At 44.0% G+C, this 23699-nt stretch overlaps 2 protein-coding genes across 3 annotated transcripts; both read right to left on the bottom strand.

Annotated features, from left to right (window-relative positions):
- Positions 1 to 536: 536 nt before the first annotated feature.
- Positions 537 to 5811, bottom strand: foxj1b (forkhead box J1b). Its single transcript, XM_062526321.1, has 3 exons — positions 5605 to 5811; positions 4778 to 5381; positions 537 to 2883 (listed from the first exon to the last, which is right to left on the bottom strand). Exons 2-3 carry the CDS (start codon positions 5339 to 5341, stop codon positions 2026 to 2028), a joined length of 1422 nt encoding a protein of 473 aa, XP_062382305.1. The 5' UTR covers positions 5342 to 5381; positions 5605 to 5811; the 3' UTR covers positions 537 to 2025.
- Positions 5812 to 7503: 1692 nt separating this feature from the next.
- On the bottom strand, positions 7504 to 23536 carry mgrn1a (mahogunin, ring finger 1a). 2 transcript variants are annotated; one of them, XM_062525955.1, is made up of 17 exons: positions 22907 to 23534; positions 22359 to 22477; positions 21039 to 21127; positions 20650 to 20796; positions 20060 to 20177; positions 19634 to 19712; positions 19077 to 19120; positions 17949 to 17996; positions 17430 to 17498; positions 16752 to 16911; positions 15666 to 15778; positions 14063 to 14289; positions 13127 to 13241; positions 12329 to 12374; positions 11216 to 11326; positions 10230 to 10267; positions 7504 to 9762 (listed from the first exon to the last, which is right to left on the bottom strand). In XM_062525955.1, exons 1-16 carry the CDS (start codon positions 22992 to 22994, stop codon positions 10233 to 10235), a joined length of 1608 nt encoding a protein of 535 aa, XP_062381939.1. In that variant the 5' UTR covers positions 22995 to 23534; the 3' UTR covers positions 7504 to 9762; positions 10230 to 10232. The 2 variants fall into 2 exon arrangements, with proteins under 2 accessions (XP_062381939.1, XP_062381938.1); XM_062525954.1 differs by lacking the exon at positions 10230 to 10267 and having other exon boundaries at positions 22907 to 23536.
- Positions 23537 to 23699: the final 163 nt, after the last annotated feature.

Raw genomic sequence — 23699 nt, 5'->3', positions numbered from 1 at the left:
GTATGTGCGACGTGTTCACACCGCTCCTGTCTGGCACAATCAGACCCACGAGGGTCAGTCGGAGAGCGCAGAGGGTCGAGGGTGCGGAGGAGTATAGGGGAGACGCCGAACATGGCCACGTGTCCCTTTCCAATAACATATCGCGCACAGTGACGACACCAGGCAAGTCCTGACTGGCCCACAGCATACCTCTACTCCTTCTGTCAATAAACAACTGCCCTCAAGACTAGGAAAGATAAATCAGTGTTTGCTTCAGAATAGTAAACAGGCCTCCTTACACACACATCTGTATGCCCATATATGTTACAGAATTGTATAAAATGGAGATAATCATCTCTTCTGTCCCTGTTTCTGGTCATCGTTGTGACCCTTATGGACCGATGTGTGTTAACACACCTTACTTATGGCCATCTTAGCTCCTCAGGTGAGATATCTATCACAAGATAAATAACTTCCTGTCCAATGATTCTGTTCAAGGTCATTTATGTTTTTTTAAAACTAAAGAAATCACAACACAAAGCAGAGGGATGTGTGTCTAAACCCACTTTATTCATTGCATTGAGTGACAATCAGACAAAACAACTTCAGAAACCGTTTTCAAATGACATGATGAGATAGCAGCTATGAAGCCTAAGCCATGTCAGTAGAGTCTTAAGAATGAGGTTAAACGTTAATATATTTAACTGTGTAAATGCAGTTTAATAAGCACTGCAAGTATATGTCGCTCTCTAATCTTTACTTGCAAAATATCTCTGATTACTGCACTGCTGCCTGAAGCCCTGCTCATGTTGGTTAACAGGTAAGTACAGTGACAATGTGTTCACAAAGGATTTATTGCACAGATAAAGACACTGTATATGAAGCATTTTCGTTGCAAAAAAATCATTTTGTAATTTTCTTCAGCATATTAATATAAAATGTTAAGACCAAACTACCATTTTCCATACCAGATGTAGGATTTAAGACCTCGACACCATGACCTTCTGTATGTTGCATGTTTGGCTAGTTAGAGTAAGAACAAAGGATTTGATGAATATCTCTCATATTTTGCATACTGACTTTTTACCAAAGCAACAGGGAAAAAACTGCACTGAAAATCAATCATTTACAGTCAGGAGAGTCTACTATCCACGACTGGTCATCAAAAAACATTGACTGGCACCAAATGTTATGATGTAAAGGCACTGCAGTATGACTGGAATCAATAACATTGCATGGAACTGGAAATTGGAATGCAAATGAAGTGTTCTCAACATGCGCCATTTTAATGATCTTGATCATTTTGTTCAAGTACAAAAACATCAAAATCTGAGTCACTGTGTTTAAACTACGTTCATTCCATTAATCTCATAACAGTCTTTGCCATTGACTTTCACAAATCATCCAAACTTGATATCATTATTGTTATTGTTATTATTTAAAAAAAAAAAAAAAAAAAAAAAACACAGACCACTCCATTTCATTACGTCTCAATCAATATGTTCTTTGAGTTGAAAAATAAATAGGAGATTTTCTCTTCATACTGCAATCACAACCCAATTCTGTGACAAAGTGCTTGTGCGTGGCCCCCTTAGGGTTGGTCTACGGCAGCCACTTTCTTCCCTTTTGTTCGGTTGGATGATTTGAAAAATTTGCAGGTCACGCTCGATTCACAATGAACTCAAATGAATATATATTAAAATTGATTAAAGAAATTTGATTCATTGCTAATTAATTTTATGTAGTAATCATACTTTAACTACACTGATCATCTACTGCTCATAAACGTATTAAATGAGCATAAAAAGAGCACAAAAACTAACATACGGCATAGATTTTGTAAAAATAACAAAAAAAACATGGAAAAGGTAAAAAAACTGAATCAAAAATGAAATTTTTTTCATTACATATATTTATGAAGAATAATTATGCTAATGTAGCAAAACAAAAGTCTGTAGGTCTTCAGACCAGCAAAGACAATGCATATCTGATGAGGTGAGATATGAGTTGGACAACTGACTTCCTGTCATGTGACACACTCAGGGACTACATATATGACTCCGCCCTCTCCCACAGCTGCATCTCTGAAAAGAAGCCCTCAGAGAACCCAAAGCCCTGGTCCAGGGACAGTGGCACTGGCTGAGGCTCCTCCTTGATCTCCTCCCACGGGTGCAGCTGGTGCTGATCCGAGAACAGAGTCATGCCCTCGTAGTAGAGTGGATGGGACTGTAGATGCTGTTGCTGCTGGTGGTGGTGGAGCTGCCGGTGCTGCTGCTGCTGCTGCTGCTGTTGGTGCTGATGCTGGAGATCTCCCATCATGCTGCTGGCCTCTAGGTAGGCGCAGGCCTGCTCATCCTCGCTGGCGTACCACTTGCCCCGGGTGGCAGCGGCGGCGGAGGCGGCGTGCTGGCCCTGGGGCGACAGCTCCATCTCACAGCCCAGCGAGCTCAGCGCCGTGTTGATGTCCAGGTCCTCGAACGTGCTGCCCCCGCCGCTGAGGACGTCGTCGAACACCGACGCCAGGTCGAAGTCCCCGCGGAGCATGTCCGCCCCCCTGGCATCGGTGGCCAGCAGCGGGGACTTGGGCATCCGCGCCAGCTTGCTACCTCCGCGCTTGGGCGGCGCCTGTTTCCGCTTGTGGTCCATGCCCGTCCCCTGGTAGAAGGCCATGCCAAGGTGCTGGCCGGCCTGGCCAGACTGACTGCAGGAGGAGAGCTGGTGCTTGCTCTGCCGCTGGGTGGTGAAGTTGGTGGCGGGCATTCGCCGGCGCTTGAAGACGCCGTTGACGAACATGTCGGCGTACTGGGGGTCGATCTGCCAGAAGCCTCCTTTGCCCGGTTCGTCCTTCTGCCGAGGGACCTTCATGAAACACTTGTTCAAGGACAAGTTGTGACGAATGGAATTCTAGAGGAGAGAAACATAAAAAAATATTGAAACATCATTCATTTCAAAACTGTTGATTCTTCTGCTGACACTGAAAGTCTGCAAAAGACTGTTGCAAAATTGCTAGATTAGAAAGCTTGAAGCCTGTTATGGTCTGATTGTTCATTTAAACATCTCATCATTCACTTCAACCAACATTTCAGCCATCATCAGCTTCATTTCCCACACGACTTTAACAACACCTCCTGACTAAATGGATCCAGGCTTGAAAATAAGCCTCGCAACACCTCTCTCTCTCTCTCTCTCTCTCTCTCTCTCTCTCTCTCTCTCAGCAGCCAAGACACGGTCCCAGAGTGCTGATCCACAGAGGAGAAGCTCTGTGAGTTTTCCCATTGTTTGGCCTGTACTCTCTATCTCTCCCTGGCCTGCCTCCTGTGCATTCGGCGGCCTGACAAACAAATTACGCTTGGAACATCCCCCCCACGCGAGGGAGAACTCTTGTAGGGCCTGTTTAAATAAATGATAAGACACTGCCAGCGAGAGAGAATAGCTCACCATTAGCCGTGTGGGGATGTGGATGAGTGTAAACAGGTGGAACAAAGGGGATACATCTGAACGTGAAGCATTCTCCCCCCCCCCCCCCCCTCCTCTCTGGTTTTTATATCATCCCAATTGATTTATCCAACCCACCAGGGTGGTCTTAAATGAGCCCTTTTTGTTTTGTGACTCAGCCGAAGGCAACATCACAGGTGTATTTTCATTGTCCGAGACGGGGTTTAGCATCACAATGAGCGCTACTTGATGAAGACTGTGGAGGGGGGCGGCCGGCCTGAAAGGTCAGATCTTAAAAGGTAACAGGTTTCAGTGAGACATCATTGTGGCGTATGGCAGCGGTGTCTTCTTTCATCGGACTAGTCCGTGTGTGTGTGTGCGCTGCATGTGTGTGAGTGAGTGTGTGTGTGTGTGTGTGTGTGTGAGGAGAGAGAGCGCAGTGACAGAGAGGAGTGGAGATGTACTGCAGAGAGAGAGGGGGGGGGGGGGTAGGATAGAGGAGGTGGGGGAGGGAGAGGGGGTAGGGCGAGCGGTGTTGTGTGTATGCTGAGAGCAAATGCTGTTAATGAGGCTTTCGAGTAATGCAGCTCTGTGCATTTCAAACACGATCAGCTGTGCCTGACTGCCAACGGCTCTCCCAGAAGCAGCGCACTCTAATGGAGCGTCCCTCTTGACAAGCAGCGGCTCCAAGGGACCTCTCTCTCTCTCCCACTCACTCACACACACACTCACTCTGACACACATCTGACACAGGCAAACACACACACACACACACACACACACACACACACTTACAGGCCTACCATACCACTAAAATCATCTTAAGTACCCTCTGACTTCTCATTAAAGCTGTCAAGTAATCAAAGCAGGGAAGATAAAACGGTTGGCATACATTTTGTAAGAGGTTTAAAGTCGTTCTACCTTTAAACTAATTTAACTGTAACACAATAGCCTGTGCCTTTAAGATTAAAAAAAAAAAAAAACCACAACAACAAGGGAGTGAGCCAGTCTCTGAGAAGTCCCATTGGATCAATAGGCTCTTCACCTGTTGCACTGACTGTTATACAACAGGTGTAGCCTAAACTAGGGAATAAAATCATAATGGCCGGGTTTCCCAGATTCGTTAAGAAGCTCTTAAGTGCTAAGAACTTCTTAGGAACGTTCTTAGAACGTTCTTATAGCACTCCTCAGAGGTTCTTAACGAATCTGGGAAACCCGGCCAATATGTACACTGTCACCTACAGGGGAAATCATCATCCTACTAAGTTGACATTGTTGTTTAGATAGATGTTGACTGTAAATAAACATGTAAGCCTTGCCAATAAAGGTATTGTAACAATAATCCGTATTCTAGTGTCCTTACCTGCCAACTAGGTTCTGCGTGTCTGTAATAGCAGAAATTCTCCGTGATCCAACTGTAGATCTCAGACAGGGTGATCTTGGTCTTCTTGCTGGCTTGCATCGCCATACAGATGAGCGTTGCGTAGGAGTACGGCGGCTTAACGTGACGGTTCGTCTTGTAGTCGATCTCCTCCGGCGGGTTCATGTGTGCCGTCATATGGTTATGAGAATAAGCTCCCGCTTGTGGATGTGAGTAGCTGGTTGTGATGGGCGAGTGGCTGCAAGGCGTCCCGGGAGTCTGCGGCATCCCTGTCGCGGCGGTGTCTCCGGCGGGAGGGCTGGAGGGAGAGTCGGTGCCCCATAGCGGCAGGTGTTTGTTGTAGTAGATGTGAGACGGGTGACAGCCAGAGCTGGGACCTTTCTCGGGGTTAGCACTCAGAATAGAAAAATTCTGAAGCCAGTGCAAACTAGTCAGGCTATCGTCCAGGGTCACGGCGCCGTTGATGTTATCCCTGTCATCTGGATGGAGCAGCATCCATTTCTCTTTAAACTTCGTGGCAATATCCGGACTCATCAACACGGGCATATTGAACAGAAAAGCGCTTCGATTCTTCACGTCCTCTAATCTAGAAAAAAATATCTATAAAAAAAATACCAAAAGCCTATTTGAAAGACTACACTGGTAGAGTTATTTCAGACGAATCTCTCCAGTGTCAGACATTCGATATCCAGGCTATTATCTATTAAACTTTAATAGTTGTTTTTATAAGCCCATTTAAAAATAAAAAAAACATAAAAACTAATATAATTTCCATAAAGTTAACTGATATTCGAATACTTTCTGCCTACCTAAATCGACGGAAGAGTTGGGCAAACCTGTTGCCGCAATGGCTTTTGCCTTGAGTGTTCTAGTCTCAGCACAGTTGTAGGATACCGGGTTCCTGCAACAAGTGGATGAAGGATGCCTCACAGCTGCGCACAAGAGAGGCGAACGATGTAGTCCATACCACTTTGGTATCGAATCTATTCCAGTCCACGGGTGTAAAGGAGGAAAAATGCAGAAATCTAAACTACATCCTAGAGTTACCCAACTAGACTGAGGGTGAAAGCCTTGTAGCATAGACTTACGAAGCCCTTAGCTCGTTCATTATGGTCCTTTAAACATTTTGCAGCCCTCTGATTGGCTCCCTGGTTACCAGGTTTTACGTAGGCCTGTCCTCCGCACGATACAACACGGGGAGTGTCTACAATCTATAGTAGGTTATTATGGAAGTATAGCCTACATGGGCGAAATACCGAAGAATATTCCCTCCCCTCAGGACTATTTAGGTAGCCTAGAATTCGCTTTTCTTTTTTATTTGATTTTCATGGATGGGATGGAAGACAGCCTATCATCTTTTGAAAATACGCACAATAACCAGGCAGTATTATTAAACATTAACTAATTTGATTAGGCGTGCTGTCAGTGGTAGCCTATGCTTCAGCTAGGCTGTTTTTTGAGCGTCAGTCAAATTCAGTGTGCAGCCGTGATGTGACAGGTAGCTTCGATCTTGAATATTTCACAAAGAGCTTTGCGCGTGCGGTTAATTCTCCATAATTAGCATGCATTCAATCAACGTCCTACATCTTAAAGAAATAGTCTACCCATGACCACTCTAATCCCTTAGCGTAACCTATACATCTGGACACAAAGGAGACAATGTATTTTGTTGTCCTTGCCAAACAACCCAGAGCAAATACGCTCAATTGAACACCAATGCATAGTTGCCTATGGCGCGCTCGACAGCGAGAAAAGGCGCTCTCCCGCGACGAACCCGCGCCACACGTCCCGCTCGAGAACGCCTTTTGACCTGTCCCACGTTTTATGTCTGTGATACTAACGACTGAGTGGAAGCCAACGATGACATCGTCCTAGCACATGGTTAATAAATCAACTTATTGTCTTAGCACGACTACATTACAGGACGTATTTCTTCCGTCTCGCCAATGTGATGAATCGGTAGGCTATTAAATGCAAAAAGTCGTTGTACGTGTTTAAAACTTTATTGACATTTCTAGGACAGTAAAAACATACGTTAACAGGTGCGCTCTGGTTACAACGTGACATCAACTGTAGACGTTTCATTCAAAACTATAGACGATTGTGTACAAAATAAAAAAGTAAAACGGTGAAACGAACTTCGATTGGAAATGTAAAGGGGGAAACCTGTGAGCATTTCTTTTGCCATGCGAGTGCTGCCACCCTGTGGTTGTAAGCCTGAATAACAACTCAGCTGCTCGTTCAACAAACCATCTTACTTTCCATCCGCAAACAAGCAGGCAGGAAATGATGTCCCTAAAAATTACTAACGGATAATGCTGGGATTCATGATTCTTAGTTTGTTGAGGTCTTAGCCTATGTTTAAGCCATTCTGTGGTTGGTTTATGGTTTATTTCACACCATTATTTTCTAATCAAATTCTACTCTACAGAAAAATCCTCCACTGTTTCACAACTGAAAGGGCTTTTTGGTGTGTATTGACCTTTCAAACTAGCTACTTTCAAAAATATTGTTGACCAATCTGAAGACAACATTATGTCATAGATGGAATGAAACACCTTCACCTCATTATAAGCATTGCACAGCACAGCTATGATCAACACCTACAGCAAATGCTGAAGTTGAGATTATTGTTGCTATTGTGTTTTATTTCTCTCTCTCTCTCTCTCTCTCTCTGTGTGTGTGTGTGTGTGAATGAAAATTAAAAAAAAGTATAGGCCTAATAGCCTGGCAAGCCAAACTATACAGAAATGGTCTGGGGTCGGACCATTCACAGAGCTGAAGCCTGTGGGTGGGATGAACAGTTGTCTTTCAGACTGCCTCTGCACGTAATAGGCCAGCATTTGTGACCAATCGTAGCCGGTCGGCAAAACAGCAAATACATCCTTCTTTAAATTGAATGACTTGAGTGCTTCTTTCTGCTCAACCTTATGATTGGACCGACTGACTTGGTGTCGAACACAGGCTTGGCCTTAACGGTGCGACCCTAGACCATCCCGCTAGGCAAAACATATTTTTTGCCGCTAGGGTGCGTCTAGATTTCTAGGCTATAGGCCTAAATCATTCATGCAAACTTCTAAAAACATTTTTTTCTGGCAATGACATTTTACTACTAGACTTCACAAAGAACCCTATAATTGTTCTTTTCCAAAAATGTACTGCACTGCATGACATTTCTTTTGTCATATTCTCTGGTATTTGTTTAATAAAGATGGGTTGCTAAAATACATTTCTCCACACAGCATCTTTCTTGAAAATGACATCGGTAAAGGCTTTGATAAGAGATTGGTAGGACTAGGAGTACACACTTCGAATGATTTTGTACCAATAATGAAGACTACATAAACATATACAGAGTGTTGTTAGATTGAGTACTGAATATAGCATCACCAAGACTGCAGGCAACTCTTAAAACTGAAATATAATAAAAATGAATCAAAACACAAATCAAAAAACATTCTCAAATGTCACTCTGTGAAATGAACCGCCACTTCAAATGGAATTAAATCAAATTCAGATTCACTTCAAAAACCTCAGAAAACATCGATGTTCCCACACCACAAAAGAGGTCTCTTCAAACAGCATTAGAAAAAAAGCCACTGTACTGTAAGGCACACGAATACAGAGAACAGCTGCATCAGAACGTTAAAGGGATAATGCCACAACGCTGATCTACTGTTGATGAGAACACACCGGAGCTCAGAGAGGGAGAGTACACGACGTCAGGATTACTGGTCCACACCTTTAAACGACCACTCAAGAATCACAAACCAACATTTAAGATGGCCTACCAAGTGTAAGGATTGTACTGAACACTGAAGGTGCTTGTTTGGGTGGACGAGGCTGTTTTGATGTGGATCAGGGTAAGGGATGTGTACATTACACTGTCACGTCCATATACGGTATTCCTCTCTGGTTCTCTTGTAGTGTATGATTCACAGAAATGATTAAGTGTAGCGCTTCAATTAGGACAGGAAGAGCCATCTATAGGACTGTCACACCACAACTGATGAGTAATTGGACAGTGTCCTGTCTGGGGCATTGGCGGTCATTCAGATAGATTGTCTCAATCGTGATATTGTAAAGCTACTAGCAATGATATTTTCAAAATAAGTATGCAAGCAGCCGTTATATTTTCACAAATAAAAAAACAACATTCTAACATTCCAATAACCAGTCAGGAAGCATTGAAAGGCAGGCATCTCTACTTGCCAGTGATTCTATGTGCGTCAAAAGTAGAATGTGGACTACTGGTGTGAGAGTCAGAAATGTCCACTAATGCTGTACACGATTTAAAGCTAAACCTTTTGAAATGGAAGATACCTTCAGTCTATGATTACATAATACTAAAATACTAATTTTCTGGTAGTAAAACAAGGCAATGAACCATAAACATAGATATCCATTGCTACTATTTTGTTTCTGAACAGAAAGGCCATTTACTAAAGCATTTGGTTTGTGCAAAAGGGCAAGGACAAGTGTCTCTGATTGGACACAAAGAATCTCCATTTTTTTTTTTAGTGTCAATTTGACAAAGTCTCTGAAATGTATATATCTTTTCGAGTGTAGAAATGAAAGTGCACTAACATACACCAGGACCTAGAACTCTCTAGAACCGTCTAGACACCGCCGGTGGGGACCACTGCCACAAAAGCAGAGGTCTCGCATCAGGAGAGAGGGACAGTTGCCCCATGGAATGGGTGGGTGGGTGGGTGGGGGGAGGGGGGTATAAATGGGGTGTGAGAATGGGCGGGGGGGGTGGGGGGTATAAATGGGGTGTGAGAGTGGGCGGGGGTGGGGTGGGGGGTATAAATGGGGTGTGATAGCGGGCAGGGGGGTGAGCAGGATCCTTGTCTAGGGGGTGAGGCGCTCGTCCTCCAGGTGCAGGGAGCTGGGCAGGCAGAGCAGGGGCTGGCTGGAGCTGCTGGTGCTGCGGCTCTTCAGACTCTCCATGGACTCGGACGAGCCTGCGCAGGACAGAGGGGCCAGAGGAGAGAGCCGTCACACAACAGAGATGGACGTGCCACGTCCTGATGAAGCACTAACAAGACTGTACAGCTACAGGAGGGGTGCAGTCAGAATAACCGCCACCAGACCACCATGTTGCAGCAGTTATTTAGTTGATGGCCGTACTATGTACATATGTAATGCTGCATTTAAATGGAGTTGCTCAAGATTCCACAATGTACATGGAAATGTAGATGGCATGAATTTGACAAAATTTCAACAACAAAAAGTTACATGAAATTACAACACAGAACCATACACCTCCAAAACTCCACAACACCATGATCAATTTAAATACCCCCCCCCCCCCCCCAGTAACGTATATAAGACATATATCATGCTGTGCCATTAAACAGACACGGAGCCTGAACGTGAGTGGTGCAGGAGGGGAAAGGAACAAGAGCAGCAGAACACCTGGAGAACCTACCGGTCACTCCTCCACAGCAGGAGAGCTGGGCTCCGGGTCTGAGCGAGAGGTCAGAGGAGCCGAGGGGCCAGCCAAGGCAAGGCCAGGCCAGGCCAGGCAGAGAACAGACAAGAGGGGTTAGCAGACAGAGCAGACCGGATCAATTCCAGCAACACTTAAGCCACTAAACGCCACCGTGTCAACACTGACATTTAGTCGCTGAAGCATTTTGAATTGATTCCTCATACAGAGTCGGAACAATAGTAGGTCACACAACAAAAACACGTTCAAGCTTGTTAGTAAGCTTTGTTGTCAGAGAGTCCATAAAGACAAGCAATACACACATGAAAAGAAAGATCATGCATATGAAATATGACAGCCTGTCTCGACATTCACACTGAAGGAGAGATTTGGAATTATACCCCTTGCAACACCTGACTGCTAAATGCCAGAGTTGGCTGCTTTGAGATTCTATTATCATTACATCATCGAACACCTTTCTTCAGAGCTAGTCTAGCTAGTTTAGAAGAGGTTGTTGTGTGTGTAACTCACCAACTAACTCCAATACAGGGTGAGTTGAATTAAAGCTGTCATTAATCAAAGTCTTAAATTGTTTTGTGTGTTTCCTTATGAAATACCAAGCTGACATTAAGATCATTTATGCCTTCATAAATAAACTAAGATGCTCTTGGCTTCCACTACTGTGCTGAAAAGATTGCTGCAAATCTTATTAATGGATTCTTGCACTTCAAACGAGACATTTCTGCAAATCCCTTTGGCATTCGTTCATTTGGAACAAGAAAATGTTGCAAGCAGTTACAAGTTTATAAGTGAGACGTAGTGTTTAGTGCAAGATGGAAGTAAGTGGCTCCATGCAACTGCAGTGAGTAAACAAGATCAACAGACTAGAGGCACGTGGAGATGGCAGTACCAGTGTGGGTGGGCAGTGCCAGTGTGGGTGGGCACTGCAGGCTGGGGGGGGGGGGGGGGGGGGGGGGGCTGCTCACCAGGCAGGGCCAGCTCTGTGGAGGGGGTGCTCTCAGTACGGGTCAGACTGCTGCGCTCACTGTGACAGCCCTGCAGAACATCACTCACAGAGTGGACCAGAGAACAGCCATCTGACCGAGGGAGAGAGAGAGAGAGAGAGAGAGAGAGACAGAGAGAGAGAAATAGAGTTGAAGAGAAGGAAACAGAGAGAGAGAGAGAGAGAGAAAGGCAGAGAGAGAGAGAGAGCGAAAGGTCGAGAGACAGAAACGAGGTGGTGGTGATGAATTGACGACAGAGATGGATGAACAAGTGACCGAGTTATCTGCTGTTGTTGGCAACCCCATTACTGTTGCTAATCAATTCATTGCACAACAGGATCAATCCATGTTTGTTGGGTCTCTAGTTCAGCTCTCAGAGACGCCATTCTAGTCAGATACCTCCGACCGCTCACAGTGAAATTGACCCAGAATATCCCATTAATAAACACACAGCATGTAGTCTTTATGAACAGTGATCAAATGAACACCGCTGTTACTGCTTTTGAAGTGTAACTGCGGGCTCTACAGCTAATTAAACTACTAAACTTCCCTACATCATTTCATGAGCCATAGTTCTATTTTCAAACTTTGCAAATAGTCAGTCAAATAAATAACCTTGCATGGCTAATCTGTAACTGAATCTATTAAACATTTACAACACATTCACAAATCAATATTCAGATGTTTTGGCTATTGCATATTTCCCTCATTAGTATTTAAATGGTGTCTCATGGAAACCTGTGTGTGTGGTTTTTTTTAGATAAGGTTGATAAATTATTATTTGCATTGCAGATTCATTTCATTTTCAGGCTCATTAAGTTGTGAATTTCATATCCCATGCTTTGCTGCAATCCATTAGGAACTAAAACAGCATTTAACCCTCATCACCGAAATATGAATCACAAATAGATGAGGAGCATCTCTGCAGATAATTCGTCCTTAATTTGCCCTTGATGTTCGGCATTACCGGGATAAAAACTGCCATCGTCATCGAAATCATCAGCCGACTGTATCATCAGAAGCGATACCATTACTGTGGGGGACACACAACACTCACTCTAATCCGAGCCCTGGCCTTGTTGTCTGGGGACTTACCTGAGTTAGGGGTGACAGCTTCTGGGGTCCCCTCGGTCACGGTGACCTTGACAACAGAACAGAGGACACTGGTATGAGCGTGACTAGAGAGGAATGCACAAATGAATAACGGAAAGACGGAGCCGGTGTCATACAGTATCTTCAAGTATGCACAGGGGTCACTGACTAGGAATGCAAACTCACAAATTCCATTGCGACTGTGTGCTAGGTTTGATCCGTCCTCGTCAACAGGAGCTGACTAAGCCCTTGTGCTGCTAAACAGCTCTGTTAGCTGTGTGGGTGACTGATGAGGAACACTTGTTTCTATATTACAATCATTTCCCGTGTACTAATAGTCATACTGTGTGCAAACCACTAGACCACTAGTGTTTTGAGGCAATTAAAAAAGCAAAACGTTGTATTAACTGCACCCGTGTATCAACCACAGGGCCCAATATCCCAATAAATCATAAAGCTGAAGAAGCTTCATAGCTGAAGAAATGTTGCAAAATCAATTCATAAACATCGATTAATAGATGGAAAATTACGGTGTCACCACAAGAATAAAAAGGAGTTTAAAGACAGGAAACAAAAGTCGGTGAGCTGTTCAATCACGAAAGCTCCATTCCCAGAAGTAGGTACGAGGCATCATGGAGATTGGAGGTATTGTGTGTGTATGTGTGTGTGTGTGTGTGTGTGTGTGTGTGTGTGTGTGTGTGTGTGTGTGTGTGTCTGTATAAGTACCCGTCATGGTTATCATGTAAATGTCTGACACTGATTGAGCAGGCTGTGGTGAATTAGCATGCGCTAACGACTGACCTCGGTGGGGTCTGGGGAGCAGGGCAGCAGGGAGTGGGAGCGTGCGTCAGACACCTCCGACAGCCTCTCCTCGTCCTCCTCCTCCTGGATGGGGGAGGAAGGCGAGCGCGTGGAGCTGTGGGGAAAACAGACAAGAGGTGAAACGGGCCTGTCTGGTCCGTCTGCTAGCCTAGACAGCCTACTTGGCAGGGCAGCTTAGAAAGGCACACTCAGAAGATACATCAGAGGAACTCTTCTCAGAGGAGAGAGAGAGAGGAAGGGGGAGAAGAGAGGAGACCTTCCTGTTCCCCTGAAAAGATCCAGGACGAGAACTTTTTTCAAAGGCAGACACAAAACGGCCTCTGGGTTTGCCAGAAGAGGAACAGAGGAAGTTCTGAGACTTTTTAAGTCTACTGTGGTTCCACTTCCATCCACGACGAGCAATCACCAGCATACTTTTTTCTCTGACAGACATGCAATTATGACAACCTCACCTCTTGACGTGGCACTTGATAACATGAATTTGTCTTTCAAAAACAGAAGCACCACAATAATATAGCACCAAGTCAAGGAGTGGTTGCTAGGAGACCCAGATATCTCACTCTGTTGACACATTATTATGCAAAGAGTTAATTTCAGGCACAACACCAGAACTATGTGCAGTCCTACTTATCTAGTGAGAACACATCTCAAACTGTGTTCTCCATCACCGTACGGGTCCTGAAATGGGTCTTAACAATCGGCACCAGATTTCTTCACTAACATTACCTGTGTGTTATTCGCAACGTTATTCTATCTATTCACACACTAAACTACCTTAAATATTGGCAAACCCCTCTGCATCATTCTATTGGGCTATAATATACATAGATCCAAATGATAGGATAACTAAGACTAAGACTCTGGGCTGTTCCAGTGTGTTTGCTACAGTGCGCAGGTGCGCCAAGTGAGATTTACCTGTCAGGTGACTTGCTGCCTTTGCTCTTGAGCAGCGCCGCGTCCCCTGGCAGGTCGCCCACACTCTGGGGCCGGCTCAGAGCCAGGGGGTCGCCGCCGTCCCCGGGAAACTGGATCTCCTTGTAGAGGGGGGCGGACGGGATGGGGGAGGGCACGGAGCAGATGCCGTTGAGTGCCTCCAGCAGGGAGATGGCCTCGTAGCCCGGCGGGATGTTATCAGAGTTTTGCTGAGAGGGGGAGACAGACAGAGACCGAGACAGAGACACGGAGATTAGGCGGGATGCTTCATTCAGATATTTAGCACGTTCCTGCAGCCATTATCCAAGAGTCAGGCTTTTACAGTATTTGAGTGGCGATTTGTTCTGAATGAGCTCTACTCCTATTTTTCTTTTCAAGAGAGGTGGTGATTTGGAACCACTTTAAAAGATAAAAAATATATAGGCATGAACAATGCCTTCACCTTCACGGTGCAGTTCCATTCTCAACTTACAGCATGAGTGTGGAAATTTTTAAGCATTGTGAACAAATGAGTAATCCATTATGGTCATTTCTTTCGTTGTTCTTTTTGCTACTACGATTCCAACGGGTGCGACTGAACGAGACAACGGAAGCAACGTTTTCTTTCAACGGCTCGCTGACATGCCGAAACAGACCCCTCTCCATGATGGCGTGGAGCGCCGACGAGGTGGGAACTCTGCGGTTGGCCTGTGGAGTGCCTCTGGAGAGTGTGAGTCATGCGTATACATAATCTCATCAAAGAGGGACATTATCGCTCCTCTGCAGCACTACAGGAGTGTGTGAGAGTGCTGAGGGGACAAGAGAGGAGGGGAGGAGAGGAGGAAAGAGGAGGAGAGAGGAGAGGAGGAGAGGAGGAGAGATGATATAGAAGAGGAGGAGAGGAGAGGAGAGGAGAGGAGAGGAGAGAAGAGGAAAGGAGGAAAGGAGAGAAGGAGAGTGGAGAGGAGAAGAGAGGACAGGAGAGGAAAGGACAGGCAAGGAAGGGAGGTGAGAGGGGAGGAGAGAGGAGAGAAGAGAGGAGAGGAGAGGAAGGGAGGAGAGAAGAGGAGGGAAGAAGAGAGAAGAGGAGATGAAGGGATAAGAGGAGAGTAGAGGAGAGGAGAGGAGGAAAGGAAGGGGAAAGAGGAGAGAGGAGAGGAGAGGAGAGGAGAGGAGAGGAGAGGAGAGGAGAGGAGGCGGACAGGTACACTATCCTCCAACACGGAGCAGTGTGTGCTATGATAAACGTATCTCTTCATGAGGTAGGAACCAACTTAAAATTCAGGGCGAGCGACTAGAAACAATATGAATACTGGATTGCCATCTCTTTATTTCATTAAATGAAGTGCCTGTGTGTGTTTCACAGATGCAACAAAGGGAAGAGAGAGAAATTGGAAGTGACTAAGAGGTCAGAAAAGAAATATGAAAGTTTGTGTGAGATTGCATGCATATTTAAAGGGATGGAGAGACACAAAGGAAGAGACTATCTCAGACAGGAAGAGTGTGTGTGAGAGAGAGAGGGAGAGATAGAGAGAGAGAGAGAGAGAGAGAGAGAGAGAGAGAGAGAGAGAGAGAGAGAGGAGGGAGGTGAAGAGGAGAGAGTTACCGAGTGCTCCGTGTGTTCGGTGCTCTGAGCCAGCACCGGGCTGAAGGACACGGGAGACAGAGAGCCCGCAGGCTTCTTCCTGACCGCACGGATCTGCAGCAGAGCCCTGAAGGCTGAAGGAGCCGACCAGACAGACAGATGGAGAGAGAGAGAGAGGGAGAGAGAGAGAGAGAGAGAGAGAGATGAGGGAGGGATGAGATAAAGGCAGGAGAGAGGAAGAGAAAGGTCATTTGGGGATGTGCGCATACACACACACACACACACACACACACACACACACACACACACACACACACACCAACCCAGCTGTCACAATCTCCTCTGAAGGAGCTGAAGCAGAAAGGCTTCCTGGCTCATTTCGGAGACAAAGGAGATTGTTGACGCGTGAATATTGACACAGCTGCACTTAGGAGTTAAGGAAGCAGGTTAAATACACATACAACTGTGTAAATCATCTTTCATTCCTGCTGGAAGCCTAATCAGGTAAACCCCACATAAATGAGGTCTGTCAAACTATGACTCAGCAGTATAGATAACACTACACAATAATGTACATTTTCAACTGTCAGAAGCAATGAAGTCATCCTAGGAGTAAATACAGCTGCTTGCTCCTGTCAATGTAAAGATACGTTGGGTGATAAGTTTAAATGTCCTGTCTGACAGTTCAAACATGTCATATTACCAAACCCTTTAGAGAAATGATGCATCTTGAATGTTCTGATTTATTCACATTACAAACCAAGGGTCTTCTGAATTTTCAGTGTTGATCGGTCACAAAATGCAGATGCTTTTAATAAAAGCGCTATAAAACCATCAAAATAAAAGGCTACATAACTATGTTCGTTTTTGCATATTTCTCACTTAACTGCATGCTGACACATTAATGGTGTATGGATTCCACCGTCCACACTACAAATCTAGTTCAAACGTTTCCATGCATGAAACCATGATGTCAGACAGAAGGGGTCACTATTTTCCCAGGTTTGTTTTCCCACAGACTGTTAGCAGCCATGGGAACAATCAAAACAAAGGTGAAATGAAAAGGCAATTAAGAGCCAGGAAGACCAAATGAGGTCAGCTACTCACGCAGGCGGCAGATAGGGCAGTTGTTGGCCTGGTAGCGCAGTGTGTCCGCGCAGGCGTTACACAGGCAGAGGTGTCGGCAGGGCAGGATCAGTGTGTCCCGCAGATCTGACAGGCACACCACGCACTCGCTGCTGTTGTCGCTGTTCTCATCGTCTGGGGTCTTTATATAAACACACACACACACACACACACACACACACACACACACACACACACACACACACACACACACACACACACACACACACACACACACACACACACACACACACACACACACACACACACACACACACACACACACACAGACACAGACACAGACACAGACACAGACACACAAATATATACAGAGTATATTTTACAGTAAAGGTATAGGGAATTTTGCAAACATTTTAGATTTGGGAAAAGATTAACAAAATCCCTCATGAATGAGGAGCATTTGTAGGAGTACTGGGTCTAGGTGAGGCTTTTTAAAAATGGATTGTGTGGCAGAATATGCAGAATTCATGAATTTCATGTTATAATTCATGTGTTTGGATTGTTATTTAAATATGCAAACCCTTAATTGTTAATAATATGAAGAATCTAGTTCACATTCATCACATGTCTCTACGCGAAAAGATCTACTTCTAGATCTTATATTTACTTATTCTGTCTGCGTTAGGGAACCAAGCTGACCTTTTTGTCCTGTTTGTTCTTATTCTCAATGCCATAGATCTCTTGCAGCAGGTAGCTTACACGGTCCACCTGTGTGGTGACATCATCAGAGGTCAGGGGTCAAAACTTGTCTCTCGTGTGGCCACATCAAAGGCCTTCCAAAACACAAACAATGTTCATGGTTCCTTACATTACTAGCCTCATGCATTCTACTATGTATTCAGTCATATCTTGTAAATGGATGGGGAAGCAGAAAGTGCAACTCCGGTTGATGTTTAACAGAGGATCACCACAAACAGCCTGAGGGCAACAGGAACAGGCTTCATGGAAAATTTCTGAAGTTTCGTATTGAGTGTTAAAACAGAGCTTCCCATTGGCGCTGCATAAAATCATTAAAGCATCTACGAAACATGTTATCCAAGAACTTGCGCATGTGATGAGAGAGGCCATTCACACAGAGACCTCAAATTAAAAATGATCACAGAGTACTCACACATTCTCACATTGCACACACACAAACACACACACACACACACTTACAATTTGCTTCTGTTTCAGGGGTTTCACAGAAAAGCTGCCGTCGACGTGCTGCACAAGAGAATAAGAGAATATTTAGCTTTTTCATAGCACTCACACTCTATTAATAGAAAGTGTCAATTTCCTGCTTCTGTTGACAGCTAAGCTACCATAATTGCACTTTGGAAAACATCCCTTAGGCATGAGGTCTGTGCTAAGAACAGTACTGAGCTGACATGTAAATACATGGCATTTACTTTCTACCCCATTTGATTTCTATACACAGAGAATCCCGATCCCAAAGTCTACAAGCGAAACCTGTAATGGTGGCTGTAGGCTAAAGGCCACTGTTTGCCTTTAGGGCAGTTAGTTATATACGTTAATCTCATCTTTACATCCCTGTCCATGGGCGTCCATTTGCCAATTAGTGGAGGGAACGGGAGACGTAGAGAATTCCGGAAGGTTGTTTTAAAACTCTCTTAACACTGTTGAAAAGATGGCTTCTGTAGTTCAGAAATACGCAGCTAACTGCCAAACGCATTACAAACTATTCTGTTCCCCAGAAGGGGAAATGAGGTCCAGACTTGATGAGTGGATGTAATCTGTAATGGAGGCCTGCATCAAAAACCTCTCACCACAGCACAATTGAAAAGCACACTGCCTTTCGGGGAGCCACAAAACCCAAATAAGGCAACAATGATAGACATAAATAAGTTAGCCAAAATACTGCGGGTCATGTCACATTTCGAGAACCTATTGTGAATCTGTTGGCGGATGCAACCCCAACCCTTCCCAATGTTGCCGCTGGTTGCTTGCTATCCAACTAAGGCAAGAGATCTGAAGTGTGCATCTTGCTATGTGGGATTGCCCAACCAGCATTATGAGGCCAACTCATTTTATTCCAATTCATATGTCAGCTCCAATATTTGTGGCTTTCCTCTCTTTCTAAAGCTTTTCTTTCCACATCACTAAAACAGAGATTAAGGTGTTGCTGTATGTCTTCGAGACATAAAAGTCATGCCAATGCCGTGTCAAAATTTCACGTCACATTCCGTGTCAAGAGGTTTTTATGAGAGGGCAAAGGGTCCAACCCAAACCATAACAACAACCCAGCCCAAGATGTCTGCATGAACATGCATGAGACTAACCTACCCTTTCAAAGGCTGCCAGCAGCACATGTGCATGTCCCGATATGTCTGTGACACACACAAAAAGAAAAGAGAGACGGGCATTACAGAGACAAACTCGGCTCAGAAGGATGGCAAATTGCAAAGGCCTGTGTCTGATACGGTATGATTTAAGCAATAAGCCCCAGGAGTCCGTAGTTTACACTGATTTCAGAACAGCTAAGGGCCGTTGTTAGGAATGAAGTGGAGTGCCTAAAACCCCCCTTAGCTGTTCTAAAATCAGTGTAAACTACGGACTCGAGAAGCTTATTGCTTTTCTAAAACAGTTACTACATATCTCTGGCAAGATTTCATGAAACAAATGCACAGCAACGAGAAATGTAACAATGTATTTATAGATAATCACTCTTCCGCTAAGAAATATATTTCTTTCATCTGGATGGTTGCCAAGCAGCATTGAGACACAGCTACTCTAACTTTTGTGTAAGTTGTGGTAATGCATTACTATAGAATGTGATTCAGCCAATCATAATCAAGGACCGGAACTATCTGTTTTACAAATAGTTTTTTGGGAGACCTTACCAGGAACCCTCCCATCCCCTTCATCCACAACGGCCTGGATCACCATCGGAAAGACCCCTCGGTCAAGGTCAAAGTTCAGCTGAGACAAAGCATACAAACACACGCATTTGTTAATGCTTCACCATGACATGGTTTCACAATGTCATCTATTTGTTTTCTGTTATCAGTTCAAAACACTAACTTTAAAAAGTCTGTTGTGTTCTATCAATTAGTGTGTTTACTATTTAATCTGCATGAATTCCAAATTGTTCCTCAGACTTCTCACACAATTATACACCCTTGATGGCAAAGAAATCTACAACAGAGTCTTTCCATATCCCCACTGGTGAGAGACCTCACACACACACAGTCTAAGCGGTGATGACTATCAGAGCCATAACCACCCACTCTCTATTGCGAGTGTCATAACACTGGAAAACAGCACACCTCTTCTGGCTTCCACTTGGTGAAGTCAATCTTGAAGGAGGGCAGGGAAAAGTGCTGATTTATGCCTCTCTTGTAATGGACTGTTTCGGACGCAAGCCAGGGATTTTTGGGGCTGTATCTACAAAGTGCAAAAAATGATCATTAGCACATGTCATTCCATGACTGGAGTTTAGTTATTAGTGCATAAATTACGCTATTAGAATGTCTGGGAGCTAGAAAACAACATTCTCTGTAAACAATGGCCTAGTGCTGTTCTAATCCCACGAGAGGAGCTGAAGTCTCATCGCTAGTGGTTGCCAGGGGCTCAGCTTTCGAGCCGCATGTGAGTTGCGTTTCTATAGCGCCACATCACCCATGAAATGCGACCCATCCTAATGGAAACCTTCTGTGAAAATCCCCAGGACAATGCTTTAAGCCAGTCTAACATTAATAAGTTCAGTCAGAAATCATTTAAGGACAAACTAAGATCCATAATCTTCTCATGCCAGCATTTTTAAACGGCAAAAACTATCATTAAACACACTGAATTAACCTGGTTAACACACTGGTTGAAATGTACTGTAAGTATTTTGTAATGTATAACATCTTACATGGCCATTCCGTTGGAAAATTCTTCAAAGGCTTGACAGTATAGTGTGATGGCAACTCGAGCATCGGCATCAAAGCTGAACTCCACACCATAGAGTACTCTGGGGCTGCCAGTCTCGTCTGTTGGGCTATCAGAGTCATCTTTGTACCTGTGAAACACAATCAACCATATACATGAATAAATAAATCAAATTCAGTCGCGCTCTAGTATCAGAGCCAGGAATTTCTTTCGAACCTGCAAGGCCTGATGCAACTGCTGGCAAGTTTGAACCAAAGGCTTTCCCGAGAGCGGCATAACAATTTACATTCATTGTTTTCACTTATGGCAGTCAATGGAATGAAGGTCATTTCCTATCAATGGCATTCCTTAGACTGAGGTCAGGTACTGTACCTGATCAGACGGAGGGAATCCTTCCTGATGTTGACCAGACTCCTTAGTGTCTTCACTGGTTCATGTGGAGCTGGGGTCACATAGGGAAACTGAAATGTTCCAATTCACAGATTAAGGAAGCAAGTTTGGGCTACAATGTATTAAAAATATATACAAATATACCATGCACTGTCACTTGAGTTGAGAATCATCCATTTTGGTCAAATGTCATGGCTTGAAAACAGTTGTCTGGCAAAGTGCTACACCTCAATGGGGGACATTTTTTTAACTAATCAATCAACTCGAAAGCCAACAGCAGATTTGAATTGAGACAATATTCAAACATCAATTAAGCGGTAAGGCAGTTAGGGAAAACAAGTTTGTTTTGTGTGGAGATTGACAACAATAAAACCAGACACAGTTACTTTTGTGTGAGGCATGAAGTGCTTTACCAAGGCACCACTTCAATACGTTCAATACGTCACCATCAGTGCTTAAAGGGATAGTTCGGATTTTAAGACACGAAGTTGTATGGGTTCCCTGTCAGCAACGTAGTGCATCAGCACTGACTTACCCCCGACAGCGTCCTGTGAGCCGAGATCCAGCCGGTTTTAGATCGTTTTTGATGCTGAAGAAAGTAGTCCGGCAAGTTTCTGGGGTCACGAAAGTAAAGTGTTTTTCTTCTCAAAACCATATGCGTTCAACAGAGTGATATATTTGCACCACAAAAACGTTGTCCAGGAAAAATTCAAACCTCGTTATCACTTACTTATTTTTCGCGATTCCTATCACTGCGCGCTACTGACAGCTGGACAACGTTTTTGTGGTGCAAATATATCACTCTGTTGAACGCATATGGTTTTGAGAAGAAAAACACTTTACTTTCGTGACCCCAGAAACTTGCTGAAGAAAATAGTCCGGCATCAAAAACGATCAAAAACCGGCTGGATCTCAGCTCACAGGACGCTGTCGGGGGTAAGTCAGTGCTGATGCACTACGTTGCTGACAGGGAACCCATACAACTTCGTGTCTTAAAATCCGAACTATCCCTTTAACATCATGTTTTTTTTTGTTCAATTTAGGATATGGAGTTAATTCAAGATGTTAAATGACAATATGTCAATATGCGTGTATGCGTGTGTGTGTGTGTGTGTGTGTGTGTGTGTGTGTGTGTGTATGTATGATTAGATATCTATACTGGATAATGGATTACAGTATTATATCTCATCTCCTGGGGGATTATCATATTATAGAGACCATAAATTGAAACACAAATCTCACTACGACTAAGCTGACCACAGATAGTCTGCAAAGTCTACAGTGTCTACAGAGATGTCCTACCTGTACAGGTCGGTTGCCTAGAAAGTTTAAATCCATGTTTTCACCAAACAGATATCCCTCTGGATGTGGTGTGTCAAACTTCTCTCCTCCCATAAAGAAATGGCTTGTGAAGTAATTGCCTGAAGAAAAAAGTGAGTCAAGTCAAGTAAAAATATACATCTCAGATACATATGAGGGATGCTCATTGCTGGCTTAAGTTTTAAAGTCTTTGTTCATACAACTACCTACTCCGCAAGTCAGGATATTTAATAGTTGATTGCATGTAGCACCGTGGTGATCCTTTCTTATGTACAACAACAATGCTCAAGGCAAAAATGCAAAATGAAAGATTCGATGGCCTATTGTTTTGTATAATTATGCCACAGAAAGGTTTAGGGGAAACCCTGACAACACTATTGGATAGGCTACAGAAAATGAAAACAACTTCTGCTTAAAGCTGGATATGTCAAGAAGGTATAAGGAATGTGACGACCAGATGTTTTAATAGGAAGACACGATGTTATTTTCAGCAGCAAAGTCGCACCAAAACGTTACTCGAGGAAACTTACCTGATTTCGGTGGATATCGATACGCAGAATTAGCCTGAATATCAATATCTTCAACACCAGCAATTCTACGGCTGAGTATTGAACCCATTTTGCAACAGATTTACACCAGCGTCTTTAGGTAAATTTGAAAATAATGTGAAACAATCCAAATTAGTGTTGTAAAATTCAGCTTCCCATTCTTATCCTCGGTTGTTTCAATGTTTCAAAACACTCCCGTCTGGAGACCAAATATGTGACTTTCTTGAAAACGATCAAAAAAGGAACAGTTTGGAAACCTAACTATCACTATATGATTACAACAAATCAATCGTTAAGAGGTAATCTGCAAAAGATAAACGACGAAACAACTGAGTTGAGTGTTGTTATTCCTTGTTGAAGAAAATTACAAAGTCGCGCGAGAGTCGCTACTTGGGAATATGAGCGGTGCACTGCGGGATGCGTAGGCTGCGAACCTTTCACAGCTTCCCAACTTCCTAACTTCCCAAAAAGCAGGAGTTTCCTGAAGTCGAATAAATGTGTCGCTTGTTAGACCATTAAAAATACTTTACAACTTTACAGGCGTGTTGAACTATTTGGTGAAGGCAGAGCGCACGTGAGGAGGCAATATTCAAACCACATCATCATATCAATGATGTTATGATAGGCTGCGAGATGGTCAACTATAACGGTGATAACTGAATTCGCATTGTGACAAGCGTATCAACACTGGCCTAGGTCCAGTCACCAAGTTTCTCGGCCTGTGAACAAGAAAATTGCCCATCTAAGAGATGTATTAAACTATAAAAGCAATTGT

This window comes from Sardina pilchardus, chromosome 22, assembly GCF_963854185.1.
Source record: "Sardina pilchardus chromosome 22, fSarPil1.1, whole genome shotgun sequence".
Classification (NCBI taxonomy): domain Eukaryota; kingdom Metazoa; phylum Chordata; class Actinopteri; order Clupeiformes; family Clupeidae; genus Sardina; species Sardina pilchardus.
Note: the sequence above shows the minus strand (reverse complement) of the source record. Positions and strands in the feature narration are given on the sequence as shown.

Coding starts and splice junctions, on each gene's coding strand:
- foxj1b (XM_062526321.1), bottom strand. CDS start 5,341: ATGCCCGTGTTGATGAGTCCGGATATTGCCACGAAGTTTAAAGAGAAA. Junction 2,884..4,777: donor ACGCAGAACCTAGTTGGCAG/GTAAGGACACTA, acceptor TCTCTCCTCTAG/AATTCCATTCGTCACAACTT.
- mgrn1a (XM_062525954.1), bottom strand. CDS start 22,994: ATGGGTTCAATACTCAGCCGTAGAATTGCTGGTGTTGAAGATATTGAT. Junction 15,779..16,751: donor CTGCCCTATCTGCCGCCTGC/GTGAGTAGCTGA, acceptor CGGCTCCTTCAG/CCTTCAGGGCTCTGCTGCAG. Junction 11,327..12,328: donor AGCTGTCACCCCTAACTCAG/GTAAGTCCCCAG, acceptor TCCCTCGGTCAG/ATGGCTGTTCTCTGGTCCAC.